Source organism: Oncorhynchus tshawytscha, linkage group LG11 (assembly GCF_018296145.1).
Source record: "Oncorhynchus tshawytscha isolate Ot180627B linkage group LG11, Otsh_v2.0, whole genome shotgun sequence".
Taxonomy (NCBI): Eukaryota; Metazoa; Chordata; class Actinopteri; order Salmoniformes; family Salmonidae; genus Oncorhynchus; species Oncorhynchus tshawytscha.
The window spans coordinates 12,517,749-12,534,651 of record NC_056439.1 but is presented as its reverse complement, the minus strand read 5'-3'; the positions used below and the strand labels follow the sequence as shown (position 1 = coordinate 12,534,651).

General features: G+C 40.5%; 2 protein-coding genes across 2 annotated transcripts in view; one reads left to right on the top strand and one right to left on the bottom strand.

The window, feature by feature from the left end:
- Positions 1-13,068, top strand: part of LOC112262421 — a 29,994-nt gene extending 16,926 nt beyond the window's left edge. Inside the window, exons 6-8 of the mRNA XM_042330602.1 lie at positions 3,844-4,065; positions 4,827-4,890; positions 11,747-13,068. Of these exons, the coding sequence (XP_042186536.1) occupies positions 3,844-3,970 (127 nt within the window). The 3' untranslated portion in view covers positions 3,971-4,065; positions 4,827-4,890; positions 11,747-13,068. The remainder of the gene's footprint in view (positions 1-3,843; positions 4,066-4,826; positions 4,891-11,746) is intronic.
- LOC112261444 (ADP/ATP translocase 2-like) lies at positions 6,898-9,491 on the bottom strand. Its single transcript, XM_024436770.2, has 4 exons — positions 9,272-9,491; positions 7,967-8,453; positions 7,694-7,834; positions 6,898-7,515 (listed from the first exon to the last, which is right to left on the bottom strand). Exons 1-4 carry the CDS (start codon positions 9,380-9,382, stop codon positions 7,358-7,360), a joined length of 897 nt encoding a protein of 298 aa, XP_024292538.1. The 5' UTR covers positions 9,383-9,491; the 3' UTR covers positions 6,898-7,357.
- Positions 13,069-16,903: the final 3,835 nt, after the last annotated feature.

Below are 16,903 nucleotides of genomic sequence, written 5' to 3'. Positions count from 1 at the left end.
TTTTTTTTTAGCATGTCATGTTTTCGAGATCATAGGTACTGAGCACTTCCAATGTAGCCAGGACAAACTTATTTTCACAATTCTTTTACATGATGAAGTAGAATCATGTTGAAAAATTATGTTAACATTTATATTTATATTCCTAAAACATAAGTTGAAAATTATACTGTTGCTGCTTCCTGTTGTCATGTATTATTTATACTGTAGCCGAGTGTCAAAACACCGGTTTTACATGTCCAAATTCATAAATAATATGCTAACATAAGTTGTGATATTTTGAAGACCAAAACGTAAAAATGACTCCCTACTGTATACACACGTGTCACACTTGTGTTCAGATTACTTGTATATTGGTAAATTAGTAACTACACATACATAGGGTTGTGGCCGTCACAACATTTCATCAGCCGGTGATTGTCAAGCAAATAACTGCCAGTCTCACTGTAATTGACCGTCTATTAACATAAACACATTTAGCATCTTTTGGTTTCCGCATCTTCTGGCTTACAAGCCACTGATGCAGACCTTTGGAGCATCTACATTTTAAAAAGTCTAATAAATCCATGTAGTATAGCCTAAACCTTCACAATAAATTCATTATTTATTTTAGACAGGTCTAAAGAAACATGATATGGAGAAAATGTAGTCTGTTTCAGAAGAACAGAATCGCATACTGTGAGTTGTCCTTATGTTAGGTACTGAGCTGGCTATGCCATGTTGGCTACACTAGTTCATTTAGCAGATGAGATTTTCTTAGAATTCCATGGCATTATTGTATAGTATGAAGAATGCAATTGAATAAAATAGAAAGGTTATTTTCTCCAAACGATTTGAGGGAGTGAGCACATGTGGCTATTCTGTGTTGATAGGTTAACAAAGAAACAGGTACTCATATATGCTTCATTTAGAGTTACTAATGTAACTTTAGTTATGATATGTTTTGATTTTTAATGCATTCTAAGGCTGCATGATGCGACCTCTAATGATGATTTGAAAAAAGTTGCATGAAAGGCATTAACTCTGCTTAGTTTTTTTGTGCAGGCTTCATCAGTCTCTCTCTCATTCACAATTTGACAAGCACTTGATAATGCATCCCCTTTGTTTGGCTGTAATGCCCCCTAAAAAAATCCATGCCATTTGCAGCCAGTGGCCGTTATAATTATAATTCCCTTCTCCCTGCATGCTGCTTGCTTCGAAGCACCTCTCACTCACATGGCTCTCTGTCACGTGATCCGGGTCTTTCTTAAAGACTACAAGTGAAAACAGACACATCAGGGACGCAAATGCGTGCGTCCTTATCCAATTCCGAGGCGCATATTGAAAATATTGGAAGAACTGTCCACATGTACTTGTTGCCAGCAAACAAGATGATTAGGATTAACGGACAGCAAAAGCACTAGCCTATATCAATCTACTATCCCCAATCAACACAGTCTCACAATCAATTCGTACATATATGTACAAAATGCATTTCAGCTATATGTACAAAATGCATTTCAGCAAATTTCGTGCGTTTTTCTACCTTAATTCGTGAGAAAAGACACGAATTTATGTGCTCCTTAATTCGTGCCGGCCAAAGTTGTGGGCCCCATGGTTGCCCACTTGTAGATTGACCCATTGGTTAGGTTAAAGAGTCGTCTGTCCGTAGGGTGGGGATTAGGGTTAGGTCCAGTTGGAGTTAGGTATAGTTAGTAGAATGGTTAAGGTTAGGGTTAAGGTTAGGGTAAGGTATAGTCGCGTATATGGTTGTTGCAAAGGCTTGTGTGCCTACTAGTTAAATTCGTGTCTTTTCGCACGAATTGAACCACACAAAAATGCACAAAAACGCACGAAATCTGCTGAAATACATTTTGTACATATATGTGCGAATTGGATGTGAGGCTGGGCTGCCCCAATAGTACAAAAATTGACCTATTCTGTGTGAGATATAAATATTCCAAACATAGTCTGGGTCTGTTGTGGGATGTGATCGATTCCAAATTAATACAACCACTAGCATCTCAAAAACTGTTTTACGCAATGAGGCTGATGCAACTGATCAGAACATTTAGCTTAAAATGTTGATAACCTATTAGGCTATTTCGTCACATTATAAGTGCAGCAATGCGCACAACAGTAGGCTATAAACGTGAATGTTCCATTAGCGGGATAACACCATTATCAAAAGTAACTGCAAATTATGCATGTAATGCTTTTATTATAAAGGTACATTTTTATGGAGAAAATCTTCCCCAAACTTCAAACTCACATGCTGCGTATGTATGCCAGTTAGGCTCTACAGTGCCTTGCGAAAGTATTCGGCCCCCTTGAACTTTGCGACCTTTTGCCACATTTCAGGCTTCAAACATAAAGATATAAAACTGTATTTTTTTGTGAAGAATCAACAACAAGTGGGACACAATCATGAAGTGGAACGACATTTATTGGATATTTCAAACTTTTTAACAAATCAAAAACTGAAAAATTGGACGTGCAAAATTATTCAGCCCCCTTAAATTAAAATACTTTGTAGCGCCACCTTTTTGCTGCGATTACAGCTGTAAGTCGCTTGGGGTATGTCTCTATCAGTTTTGCACATCGAGAGACTGAACTTTTTTGAAAAAGTAGCCCATTCCCATTCCAGGATAATATATAATTCACAATTGGCTATACTTTAATCCTGTTTGTAAAATGGAGGGGCAAGCAACGTGCTTTTCCTGTGGTTCAATATTAGGAAAGTTGAGAAATAAATATAGTAGCCTGTAGAAAGATGATGGGATCCTCCTCTTTTAATAGATGCCATCACTCTGTTTTCTCACGCAATTGCATAGCCTATAGAAATGTTGTGCAATATGAGATCATGGGCTCTCATGAAGTGTTTGATTCGATTTTTGATCACATTTCCATTGATGTCAGAGTAATTAGAGTGACAATTGAGTGCTGAGTACCAGGCCATTAGCAAGTTTGGTAGGCTACTAAAGACCATCAGCAGCGTCACGTTCACTCGGTCACCTTTATGGTGTGTGGCGGTAATACGGTCACCGTAACACGCGTCAACATTTACGAAGCAGTCACTCCAGACTGAAATTGATTAGCTTGTTCTACTGTAATCAATAGTGCGTCAATATTGCATGGAAATCAATGGAACTGGGACAATTTGCTGTGAACAGGGGCTTTTATAAAGAGAGCACTCCTATTTTCCCTTGCCATTTGAGTTTGAATTTCACAACGGTACCAAACCGAAGATTTGAATCTGTTTAAAGCAATCAATTTAGTGTCTTGATCTTGATGACTATATAGTTTTATATTAACATCACCAATCAGAGTTTTTTTTAAATGTCATTTTCCCAGATGGTGGGAGATGATGTGTTTAAAGTGCACAAAATTATAACAATTGCTCACAGCTGTTTTTGTTTGTTTTTCCCCCATGGATTATATTTAGCTCACAAATGTCAATTGTGATGTACTGTAGTACTCAAATGTACATAGCCCATATCTTTTTACATTGAGGGAGTTCAATTTGGTAGAAGGTAGTACATAATTTGTGTAGTATAGTAATACTAGTAGTACCTTTATTATATGTACCTTATACTTATTATACTAGTTGTACCTTTATTTAACTAGGCAAGTCAGTTAAGAACAAATTCTTATTTTCAATGATGGCCTAGGAACAGTGGGTTAACTGCCTGTTCAGGAGCAGAACGACAGATTTGTACCTTGTCAGCTCAGGGGTTTGAACTTGCAACCTCCCGGTTCCTAGTCCAACGCTCTAACCACTAGGCTACCCTGCCTCCCCAATGTATTAGTGGGTGTATTAATGTATTAGTGATAGTATTGACCCCTGTTGTCTTGTTGTTTCTTCAGGAAAGATGCCCAGGCCTGGCAGTACCAACCACCACCACAGTGCCAGGGCATCATATGCCATCGCTATCGCCGCCACACCCCTACCCAGGCATGCCAGTGCGGCAGCGTCCCGGCAACCTGGTCCTGAGAGCTGTGCTCAGGGAGGAGCACCATTCCCCAACTCCCCACCTTACCAAGACCTTACCAATAAGGCAATTACTTGCCCCTAAACACTGATCCAAGGTCAGTTTGACATTCTTCCCCCAGATGGTTATGTTGAGTTTGTTAGGAGTGTCCCTCACAATGAAGGATCTGTGTCAGAGAGGTGCGAAGCCGGAAAGTGGTCACACTTTGTCGAAACTAAATCTCCATTGTGCTCTGATCATGCACTTGTCCAGTGATTCTGTTTTAGCACACAATACTCGTAAATAAAGGGATCTGACACTGATTGGCTGTTTCCCAGATGTAGAATAAGCCTTGAAGAACTTTCAATTGAACTTTTTATTTATTTATTTTTCCTTGGAGAATACTTTTTAGTCCAGGAGTACGTTTAAGTTGGGTCCGGGAAACCAGTCCTATATGATGTAAGAATGATATTGTGTTGCCGTTATACAACCGTTCTCATAAAACTGTGTCACTATTGCTACCCAGGACCAATTCTAGCTGCTATAAAGTATTGTGAACTGTACTTCTGTTGTAATGGAAGATATAGCCTGGCTATATCTTGTCACAACAGAACTGACTGGCTCAAACGTAGGAAAGCAATTCCACAAATTAACATTTAAGAAGACACACCTGTTAATTGTAATGCATTCCATTTTTTGGTTACTACATGATTCCATATGTGTTATTTCATAGTTTTGATTTCTTCACTATTATTCTACAATGTAGAAAATAGTAAAAATAAAGAAAAAGCCTTGAATGAGTAGGTGTTCTTAAACGTTTGACCGGTAGCTAATATGGTTCAGGTATAATAAAAAAAAAAATATATATAATTTTGTCAGCTTAGCAGGTGGTGTAACGCTCGTCGTTGGGAGAGAGAGAGGAGGACCAAGGTGCAACGTGGTGGTAAGTATTCAGAGTCTCTTTTATTGAAAACGAATACTTGCACAAAAACAACTAAACGAAACGAGAACGAAACGAAAACAGTCCTGAATGGTGAAATACAAACACAGAACAGAAAATAAACACCCACGCAACACAGGTGGAAAAAGGCTACCGAAGTATGATTCTCAATCAGAGACAACTAACGACACCTGCCTCTGATTGAGAACCATACCAGGCCAACCTCAAAAACCAACATAGAAAAACCAACATAGACAACCCACCCAACTCACGCCCTGACCATACTAAAACAAAGACCTAAATAAAAGAACTAAGGTCAGAACGTGACAGGTGGTGCCTATCAATATGCTTAGTGAATAGAGGAAGTACTATGTATGCCATGCTGTATTTCCACTCTTGTGAAATTTGTTCAAGTGGAACTTTTCATCAATGTTTCTGTTATTGTTGTGTGTCACACCCTGACCATAGTTTACTTTGTATATTTCTATGTTTTGGTTGGTCAGGGTGTGAGCTGAGTGGGCATTCTATGTTTCATGTCTAGTTTGTCTATTTCTATGTCTGGCCTGATATGGTTCTCAATCAGAGGCAGGTGTTAGTCATTGTCTCTGATTGGGAACCATATTTAGGTAGCATGGGTTTCACTGTGTGTTTGTGGGGGATTGTTCCTGTATCTGTGTTTTCACCAGATAGGGCTGTTTTTGTATTGATTCGTGTTTTACGTTTGTTGATTAAACATGGATCGCAATCTACACGCCGCATTTTGGTCCGACTCTCCTTCACCAAAAGAGAACCGTTACATTATGATGAATAATGAGAGAGATATTTGTGTACTAGTAAAGCTTTTTTAGAATATCATGGGAGAATTAGTCATACTTTTTTATTGTGATCCTGTGCAAATTTCTTGATGTTTTCCAATAAAGCTGCTTGTTGCCGCACCACTCATGTCTGTCCGTGGTCAAAGGAGCTCAAACAATGTCCGCAGGACTTTCCCACTTGTGGCAGCTGTCTTTTGTAGGCCAGTTAGCCGCATAGCACTCACATGGCAACAAAGACTGCCAATGCAGACACACTTAGCGGACAGCATATCTGGCATGTTGTGGATATGAATAATTATCCCCCACAATGACAATGTCACACGCGCACACACAATGGCTACAACAGTGGCAGGGGATATAGGCCAGTGATTGGCTGTGTCATGGTCAGAAGTCCAACAAGTGAGCGACATGCTAGCTGCCAGGGATGACTGGCCCAGCACATCTTGGCCATGTTCTGTTATCTCCACTCGGCACAGCCAGAAGATGACTGGCCACCCCTCATAGCCTGGTTCCTCTCTAGGTTTCTTACTAGGTTCTGGCCTTTCTAGGGAGTTTTTCCTAGCCACCGTGCTTCTACACCTGCATTGCTTGCTGTTTGGGGTTTTAGGCTGGGTTTGTGTACAGCACTTTGTGACATCAGACGATGTAAGAACGGCTTTATAAATACATTTGATATAAGTCATAAGAGAACAAAACAAGGAAAATACTTAATCAGTAGTTGTAATTAATTAGTACTATAAGCTTACTCAAATAAATTGGTTTGTGATGGTTAGCACATGAAAAGTAATACATTTGTATATTTTTTGTATTTATGTCACCCCTTCACCCAACATTTATAGTAATGTGTATGTATAGATTGGTAAAACCTGATATTTGAGAAAATGAGAGTAATATTGGATTTGTATTGCATCTGTTACATACATAACAGACTATGAAGTATGGCAGCTAATGAGACACTGTGCTATATGATTCCCATCTAGGTTGGCTCCCAATAGAAGGATCTCTATAGAAGCCCAAGGAAATGGGATGGATATTTCTAACCCTATAACAGCCCAAGTCAGAGCCTGGAACTAGTAAACCTTACCTAAATGTTTTGACCTATTGTTATGTTATACTCTATGTTATATATTGTATACATTACAATATTTCAATAAAACAAATATGAATGACAAAGGAATGCACCAAAGCAGAGGGCTTAGTAGGTATTTTTCATCTTTATTCTTATTAAAATAATGTTTATTGTGGGACACATGAGATACACAACACAGGAACATAAGGTCCTTGGTAGACAGCAGCTGCTGTGAAGAGTACATTCCTTTTGCTTACTATGAGAGAAAGAACTGAGAAAAGTGGATGCAATCTGTTTGCAGTAGGCATGTAATTCAATTGGAAAAAAACTTTTCTGTACCAGTTTGACAGTCAACTGGTAGACCTGGAGGTGTTTTTTTTTGTACATATTGGGTAAGATATATACAGGTTTCAGAGTCGGTGCGTTGCTCACTTGACCAAATACACTGGCGAGAAGGATAACTAGCAACCAATTCCTGGGCTGGCTCAATAGAATACACATCTACCCCGATAATTCACCCAAGCTGTTATCATTATATGATACAATTAAGACGTGGTGAAGGGTTTCCTTAAGGAGTTGTGAATGCTTATGTGTACTTTTTGATCTCGTCGTAGAGCACCAAGACGAAGGCACCGCCCATGCCTCGGATCACGTTGGACCAGGCCCCCTTGAAGAAGGCTTTCCCTCCCTCGTTCTTGGCGATCTTCTTCCAGCAGTCGATTGTGCCAGTGTACATGATGTCCGCTATTGAATTTGACACATTGATCATTAAAATGCGATATATAGGCCTACTGTAGGAAACTCAATTACTTTTGCCAAGCGTAATGTGCGCGTCCATAAAACCAATGGAATATTTCCATGGATCAGTTACTGTAGGCCATTCATTGATATGAATCAACGACTAGGCTTACAACTGGCTCACCTGATTTGCGTCCTGACTGCATCATCATACGACGTCTGACGGTGTCAAAGGGGTATGAAATGATACCGGCGGCTGCGGTGACGCTCTGGGCAATCATCCAGCTGACGAAGATGTGCGTGTTCTTGGGGTCGGGCAGCATACCTAGAAGATGACGTAGAGCAACATAATTGGGATTCTGCGCCTATTTCTTTGTAAAATACACGACTTTTAACAACGTCCCAATTGCAAACAGCTACTTAGATTTATGATTTGACGTTAGCTCATGCTCCTTACCCTTGGCTGTGTCGTAGACTCCGAAGTAAGCAGCTCTGTAGATGATGATGCCCTGGACAGACACGTTGAATCCCTGGTACAGACCCTTGATACCGTCGGCTTTGTAGATTTTGCTGAGACAGCTGCCAAGACCGCTGAACTCTCTCTCGGCTCCGCTTTTTCCGATGTCGGCCGCAAGCCTGGTTCTGGCGAAGTCAAGTGGGTAAACGAAGCAAAGAGAGGTGGCACCTGCCGCGCCACCAGATGCCAGGTTACCAGCAAACCAACGCCAGAACTGTGTCTTCTGGTCCACTCCTCCAAGGAAGATCTTCTTGTACTTGTCCTTGAAAGCAAAGTTGAGGGCTTGGGTGGGGAAGTAACGGATCACATTGGCCAGGTTGCCTCTCCAGAAGGAGATAAAGCCCTGCTCCTTGGGAATCCTCCTGACGCAGTCCATGATCCCTTTGTACTGCATTTCCTTTGTGATTTGTTGGCTGGCATGTTGGACCTGGAGAGCAGAACAACAGAAGACAAATAATTGTTAAATTTATCCTCAATTCAGTAAGCAAAAAAAAGCATGTCAATCGGATTTTCTCATTGTGCTTTAGGCCTACTTTGTATTTAGCAACTGAGGTTTATCTTATAGCAAGAGCCTAAAAATATTGAGTTTGTTGTTGGGACAAATTCCTAATTCACTTTAATTCAATAATAATCACGGGTTTGTACGAATGCATGTGTGCAATTTCTGTTATAATCAGCGCTGTTGTACACTGGCCATTGCTTCATGTCACTTGAGCACGGTCTGTGCGTATTGGGTTGCATGCGTCTGGATAAATTTAGCTGTAGCCTAGGCCTAAACAAAATATCGCTGCTCTTATAACCAAACGATTATCGATATTTTGGCGTAATTAATTATGATCCTATTAAATCGAAACATAACATTACGTGTACTTGAAATCAACACTAAAAATATAAACACATCAAATAAATTAACTTGTTATTCAAAATTGTACTTTTTCTTTAATGACCTGAAATTCATATGATTCGGTTTCATATGATTCGGTGAACGAAAGGCCAACTCCTGAGTCCTTATCGAATCCAATTAGAAAGCTCTATAGCACCTTGGACAGCTACAAGTCACGTGCGTAAGAAACGTCTCCAAAGCGCTTTTCGCATGTCTGTCTGCAGGAATTGCATTTGCGAAATGTATCTAATTTTATTACAATCTAACTCTCAAAGTGTGACTTCTGCGCACTCAATGGATAACCAATAATATAGTAACTTTATGACTGAGACTGAAAAACAATTATTCTCACTTAGGCTTACCTGGAGCAACAACTTTACTCTCTCAATTGGAGCAACAGCTGTCTTGGAGATGGCAGCAGCAATGCCACCGGCCAAAAAGTCCTTAATGAAGCTAACCACCGCGTCCGACATGTTTTCAAGTTCCTCCTCGTGGAGTAGAGGTCAGACCCTAAATGTTCCAGACAGTCCTCACCAAGACACCCTCAAAGAAACCCAACGCCCCTCCAAGTGGAGGAAGCGCCCCCATCCCGCCTAATATATCTGGGCTATATATCGCGAGAATTTGGGGATGATGGATATGCAGACGGTCGAACAGATTGGCGAGGCTAAATAAATATCCTAGGTTAAGGTTCAAATCTTAGCCATGTCCATTAAATAAAGTTTAATGGAACACTTGGGGACTTTTAAAGGGCAAATTCAAGTCATTTTCCAATGACACCGTGGTGTTAGATAATATTTATTATTCTGCTAATTAATAACACCACAACATACATCGCAGCTATTTATCATTATTTATGTAGGCTACTATTTATTCTTTAGGCCAACATTTTATCGCAGTTTAGGGTGGGAACCATGATACAATGTAATTTTAAGCTTAGCTTTTAAATGTATCTTCATAATTCAAAATAGGTCTTATTGTTCTGATAAATGTGATAGGCCTCGCAATGAGGCCATTAAAACGCACACGTTAACAGCGAGGGCGAGAAGGTGACATTGTTGCTGGTATGCGCATGCGACTTTGAAGACTTTGGCTTCACTTGCCAATTCTTTAAAAATGTGATGTTATTAATGATGAATGATGTGGTGGGGATTTGCTTCATAGCCTGACCTGTAGCATATGATGCATTTGAGTTAACTGCCTGTTCAGGGGCAGTTTGACAGATTTGTACCTTGTCAGCTCGGGGGCTTGAACCTTCCGGTTACTAGTCCAACGCTCTAACCACTAGGCTACTCTGCCGCCCCAATAATGTACCTAAAATAATGTTTTTAATCAAATAAAGGATAAGTCAGCCTACTTGCTGTCTATAGTCTGCACTGTTTGGGAAGAATATAGCCTACTATTTTCCTATAGGCTTTGCCTATACTTACAACCCTGATTACCAGGTTAATTATAAAATATCTGCACCAAGACCATTGATTTGCCCTTTCACAAATAATAATGTAGGTGAAAGCCAGCCGGATCCCATTGATAACTAATAGGCTAATGGGTCTGTGTGATTATAGAAGCCCACCTCGTTTCAAACTCCAGGCACAACGTTACTAGTCCTGTACATGCTCCTCGCGTCAGCCTTTCCGTGAGACCCATCGCTACAGCGTGGAGATCAAGAGATCTTGCACGAATAGGTCATGTGTGCGCGCAGGGGGCTTCGACGTCTACAGATACTTAGCCTACAAGTGCGTCGCTCCGTCCTCGACATGCGTAGGAACTTGGAATGGGACCAAATCCTATGCGCACGTACATTGCAATATGCTAATTACGCAAATGAATAGGTGGGATTTATTTTCACTATATGACTACAGTTATGCAACGAGTAAGAGTGATGCGAGTAGCAGCTAGTGTTCACTAGCAAGCGGTTAAATGCTGCTCGCTTGTGGGCGTTCTATCTGCATATGACAGCACATAGCAGCAGGTTCGATTGTGCGTTAAGAATTCAGCAGAGCAAGTTTGTATGAAGGTCTGGTTATTAAATGGATAAATAGTTGAATAGTAATATTCTCTAAAATCTCTGGTGACAAACAAACTTTGCTGCCCTGTTTCCAATCGTGCACATGGCTGGGAGAACATATTCAAATAAGTAAATACATGTTGAAAATGTACAAAAAAACTATGTATTATTAGCTAACTAGCTACAGTGCAGGCTAACTCAAATGAGCTGCTAACGTAGCTAGCTATTTAGCCAACTTTACATACTGTATAGTTGGCTGGCTAAGTGGATTTAATATCACCAGCTACCTAACTTCATATTAGCTGGCTATCTTGATGTATTTATCACTGTTAAGAAAAACTAAATGCATTTGTAGGGAGCTAGCTAACTACCATGGAGGAGGGTGAAAGGATATAGCAGTCCCAACTGTCAAAGTGAGAGAGTAGGCTATTCTGGATAGGGCAGGTACTTTTGTGAGGTTCCAGTCCCTAGAAGTGAGGACAGAGATAATAGTAACAAAATATTCAGTTCTGTCTAGTTTGAGCATATTGAAGTCTGTTTCTTGTGATGTTTTCTGTCCTCAGATACAGAGAGCAGTGAAAGCCTGTCACATTTTTGTTTTTGCCTTAGCACTGCACAGCTGATTCAAATGATCAGCTCATCATCAAGTTTCAAGTGTTATTTATGTATTCATGTGTGATGCTATCCTTGATATGATCCTGCTATATTGTCACATGCTACACATGCATCTATCAATCCAATGTTATCATGATTTGTTCTACTTTAGTGATCCACAATGACCTGGTGATGTAAAAGTCTAATAATAACATTATCTTCCATATTCCTACAGATACCTTGTAACTGGAGATTCCTTCAAAACGATTGCCTATAGTTACCGTGTAGGGCACTGCAAGGTTGGGTGACCAGGGCCATCTGGAACTGCCTCCTGGAGGAATTCAGACATGTGAAGGCTACCTGTGTCCTATATAACTTCATGAGGATGGACAAGAGGACCAGTTGGGGATCTGCAGCTCGAAACCATGTGCCAGAGGAGAAGTCTGCTGCTCAGCAGGATGTTTCAAGGATGGGGTCCAACAATGCAGAGCGAGAGGGTGCTGTTCCCTGGCAACACCATAGACTACATTACACTGATTTCTACTTCTCAGGTTAGGGTGCTGTTTAGGTAAGGGTGTGATGTCTGTACAAAAACAAAACAGACTATTTTAAGTCACCCATATTGAAATCATGTAGAACAATTAGACACCCTATAACTCACACCTACACACTCCTGTATCAATCTGATTGATGGATTGTGCTGTGCAGGCTCAGGTGTATAACTGTGGCTCCTTCCAACTTCAAACAGTAGGCAAGAGGGCCAACCATGGAGAATAGTAAGACACTTCATTATTTCTTTAACTCCGCTATATTGTTTGTCCTCGTGTGTCTGCATGTTTTTCAGCATAAAGTATTATGCAGCCACTTACTGTGGACACACACACAGATTCCTGTTGATCACTGTCTCTACCTAACTTCTTTTCTCAATAACAGTCTCTCTCCTTCACTTCATCCCTATCTCCCCTTCTCCCTAAACCCTATAAGTTATATCAGCTGTGTGTAACTTGGCTAGTTAAATCAAAAATAAAAATATTAGCTGTGTCGGTGAACCCCTCCCGCATCTGAACTGGCAACATAGAGGGCACAGCGTGATCAGAGGTGAGGTCACTTGGTCGGGTTAACAGGAAGTATTATTAGAGATGCTTTACATTGAAATATAAGTAGAGATGCAGTAGTCCCAGAGTTAATGATCCAAGGTCAGTTTTGCATTTCACCTGATGATTATGATGACTTACAGTGTTAGAATACTTTTTTTTAAAGCATGGCTTAAACATGCTATCTCTCTCCATCTGTCTCTCGTCTGCAGGTATGTTTTGATGTGAGAGAGGATGCCAATCGCCAGTCCCGTCATTGCCACCTCACCCACTCTTAAGATAACCTTTGGGCCGACTGGGAGCCCAAGGCTGGTTAGGAGACACAACTAGAGAAACTATTTTGTAATTGTGATGAACTGAGATAATATTAGGGTAACACTGTGATTCATTAATCATATGCTGTCTTCCCTGCTCTGTTCTTACCTCTTTCCCTTTCTTTTTATCTCTCTCATCGCCACCTCTTTCTTCCTGTTTTTATAATGCACACCAGATGTGCATTTGAAGTAAAGATTGAACTTGTATTTATAATATTACAATTATAATATTTATAATGCATGTATTATGTATTTATAACACTTGGATAATGAACTTCTTTCAATAAAGTGTTTGACATTCTCTACTGGTTGAAATTAAGTCTCTCATTTGATGAAATACTACACCTATCCTGTGTTTATCAGATGAAGGAAATTAGATATTGAGTATTTACATGATGCATAGGAAGCGGAGTGTACTGTTTTTAAAATTCTATTTCTGTATACAGTGGGGAGAACAAGTATTTGATACACTGCCGATTTTGCAGGTTTTCCTACTTACAAAGCATTTAGAGGTCTGTAATTTTTATCATAGGTACACTTCAACTGTGAGAGACGGAATCTAAAACAAAAATCCAGAAAATCACATTGTATGGTTTTTAATTAAGTAATTAATTTGCATTTTATTGCATGACATAAGTATTTGATCACCTACCAACCATCAGGGAAAAAATTGTAGACCTGCACAAGGCTGGGATGGGCTACAGGACAATAGGCAAGCAACTTGGTGAGAAGCAACAACTGTTGGTGCAATTATTAGAAAATGGAAGAAGTTCAAGATGATGGTCAATCACCCTCGGTCTGGGGCTCCATGCAAGATCTCACCTTGTGGGGCATCAATGATCATGAGGAAGGTGAGGGATCAGCCCAGAACTGCATGGCAGGACCTGGTCAATGACCTGAAGAGAGCTGGGACCACAGTCTCAAAGAAAACCATTAATAACACACTACGCCGTCATGGATTAAAATCCTGCAGCGCACACAAGGTCCCCCTGCTTAAGCCAGCGTATGTCCAGGCCCATCTGGAGTTTGCCAATGACCATCTGGATGATCCAGAGGAGGAATGGGAGTAGGTCATGTGGTCTGATGATACAAAAATAGAGCTTTTTGGTCTAAACTCCACTCGCCGTGTTTGGAGGAAGAAGAAGGATGAGTACAACCCCAAGAACACAATCCCAGGGTGGCAGGGTAGCCTAGTGGTTAGAGAGTTGGACTAGGAATTGGAAGGTTGCAAGTTCAAACCCCTGAGCTGACAAAGTACTAATCTGTCGTTCTGCCTCTGAACAGGCAGTTAGATTCTCCTAGGCCGCCATTGAAATTAAGAATTTGTTCTTAACTGACTTGCCTGGTTAAATAAAGGTAAAATTAAAAAATCCCAACCGTGAAGCATGGTGGTGAAACCATAATTTTTTGGGGATGCTTTTCTGAAAAGGGGATAAGACGACTGCACCGTATTGAGGGGAGGATGGATGGGGCCATTTATTGCGATCTTGGCCAACAACCTCCTTCCCTCAGTAAGAGCATTGAAGATGGGTCGTGGCTGGGTCTTCCAGCGTGACAACGACCCGAAACACACAGCCAGGGCAACTAAGGAGTGGCTCCGTAAGAAGCATCTCAAGGTCCTAGAGTGGCCTAGCCAGTCTCCAGACCTGAACCCAATAGAACATCTTTGGAGGGAGCAGAAAGTCTGTATTGCCCAGCGACAGCCCTGAAACCTGAAGGATCTGGAGAAGGTCTGTATGGAGGAGTGGGTCAAAATCCCTGCTGCAGTGTGTGCAAACCTGGTCATTAACTACAGGAAACGTATGATCTCTGTAATTGCAAACAAAGGTTTCTGTACCAAATATTAAGTTCTGCTTTTCTGATGTATCAAATACTTATGTCATGCAATAAAATGCAAATTAATTATTTTAAAATCATACAATGTGATTTTCTGGATTTTTGTTTTAGATTCCGTCTCTCACAGTTGAAGTGTATCTATGATAAAAATTACAGACCTCTACATCCTTTGTAAGTAGGAAAACCTGCAAAATCGGCAGTGTATCAAATACTTGTTCACCCCACTGTGTGTATATATTTACAAAAAATATATAGGGGATTGGAAATTATGAAGATAATTACATTGATGGAAGCTACAATCTATATGCAATATTAAAGCTGATCTACCACCCAATTTTTTTTTTATTATTTAAAAGATTGTAAGTCATGCTATGGTTGTGCCGGGGTTGTACTTCAGGCTTTAGGGAAAGTGTGAGTTTGTTATGGCTGTTATGGCAAGTGTCAGACATGCAGAGTGGATGGTTAAGTTAGCATCTCTATTGTTACGGTTTTCTTCCGTCGAAAGAGAGTCGGACCAAAATGCAGCGTGGTTAATTCGATACATCTTTAATAAAGATGAAACACGAACAATACAAAAACAATAAACGTAACGTGAAAACCGAAACAGCCTAAACTGGTGCAAACTAACACAGAGACAGGAACAATCACCCACGAAACACTCAAAGAATATGGCTGCCTAAATATGGTTCCCAATCAGAGACAACGAGAATCACCTGCCTCTGATTGAGAACCGCCTCAGGCAACAATAGACTTTGCTAGAACACCCCACTAAGCCACAATCCCAAAACCTACGAAAAACCCCAATACATAAACACACCACAAAATAAACCAATGTCACACCCTGGCCTGACCAAATAAATAAAGAAAAGACAAAATACTAAGACCAGGGCATGACATCTATTGTCTTCCTGAGAGCTGAAATACCAGAAATGCCTTGACAATGCAGTGTCTAAATTCCAACATAGTGAAATCGCGACATTGGTTGTGACAGATACTGTTCCATAACCCCAAAAATGGAATCACTAGACCGTCAGGTCTGAAATCTCTGGGTCAAAGAAGGCTGGGCATTGGCTAACCCTAGAAAGATGACTCTAGACAAAAGGCAGGGTTAGGGTGAGTTAGCTACAAAGCTTTCGGGAAACTCACCTCCTGGATAGTTATGTTCAAACAATGCAGAGCCAAAATGCCCCTTTCTGTTTTAAGTCAATGCTGACGCAATACACCCACTTTAGAGCAATCTCAGTTCAAACTTGGTAGGATGCTTTAAACACTTTCTCTTCATCGACAGGGGAGCGCAAAACCACAGGACTCAGGGGAATGGAGATTATTTAAGTATTTGCCTCCTCTTTGCCTTCTCTTTGGTGCCATTGTCGGGGTGTCAAATGGTGTGTCAAATCAAATGTATTTGTCACATACACATGGTTAGCAGATGTTAATGCAAGTGTAGTGAAATGCTTGTGCTTCTAGTTCCGACAATGCAGTAATAACCAACGAGTAATCTAACTAACAATTCCAAAACTACTACATTATACACACAAGTGTAAAGGGATAAAGAATATGTACATAAAGATATATGAATGAGTGATGGTACAGAGCGGCATAGGCAAGATGCAGTAGATGGTATCGAGTACAGTATATACATATGAGATGAGTATGTAAACAAAGTGGCATAGTTTAAAGTGGCTAGTGATACATGTATTACATAAAGATGCAGTAGATGATATAGAGTACAGTATATACGTATACATATGAGATGAATAATGTAGGGTATGTAAACATTATATTAAGTAGCATTGTTTAAAGTGGCTAGTGATATATTTTACATCAATTCCCATTATTAAAGTGGCTGGAGTTGAGTCAGTGTGTTGGCAGCAGCCACTCAATGTTAGTGGTGGCTGTTTAACAGTCTGATGGCCTTGAGATAGAAGCTGTTTTTCAGTCTCTCGGTTCCAGCTTTGATGCACCTGTACTGACCTCGCCTTCTGGATGATAGCGGGGTGAACAGGCAGTGGCTCGGGTGGTTGTTGTCCTTGATGATCTTTATGGCCTTCCTGTGACATCGGGTGGTGTAGGTGTCCTGGAGGGCAGGTAGTTTGCCCCCGGTGATGCGTTGTGCAGACCTCACTACCCTCTGGAGAGCCTTACGGT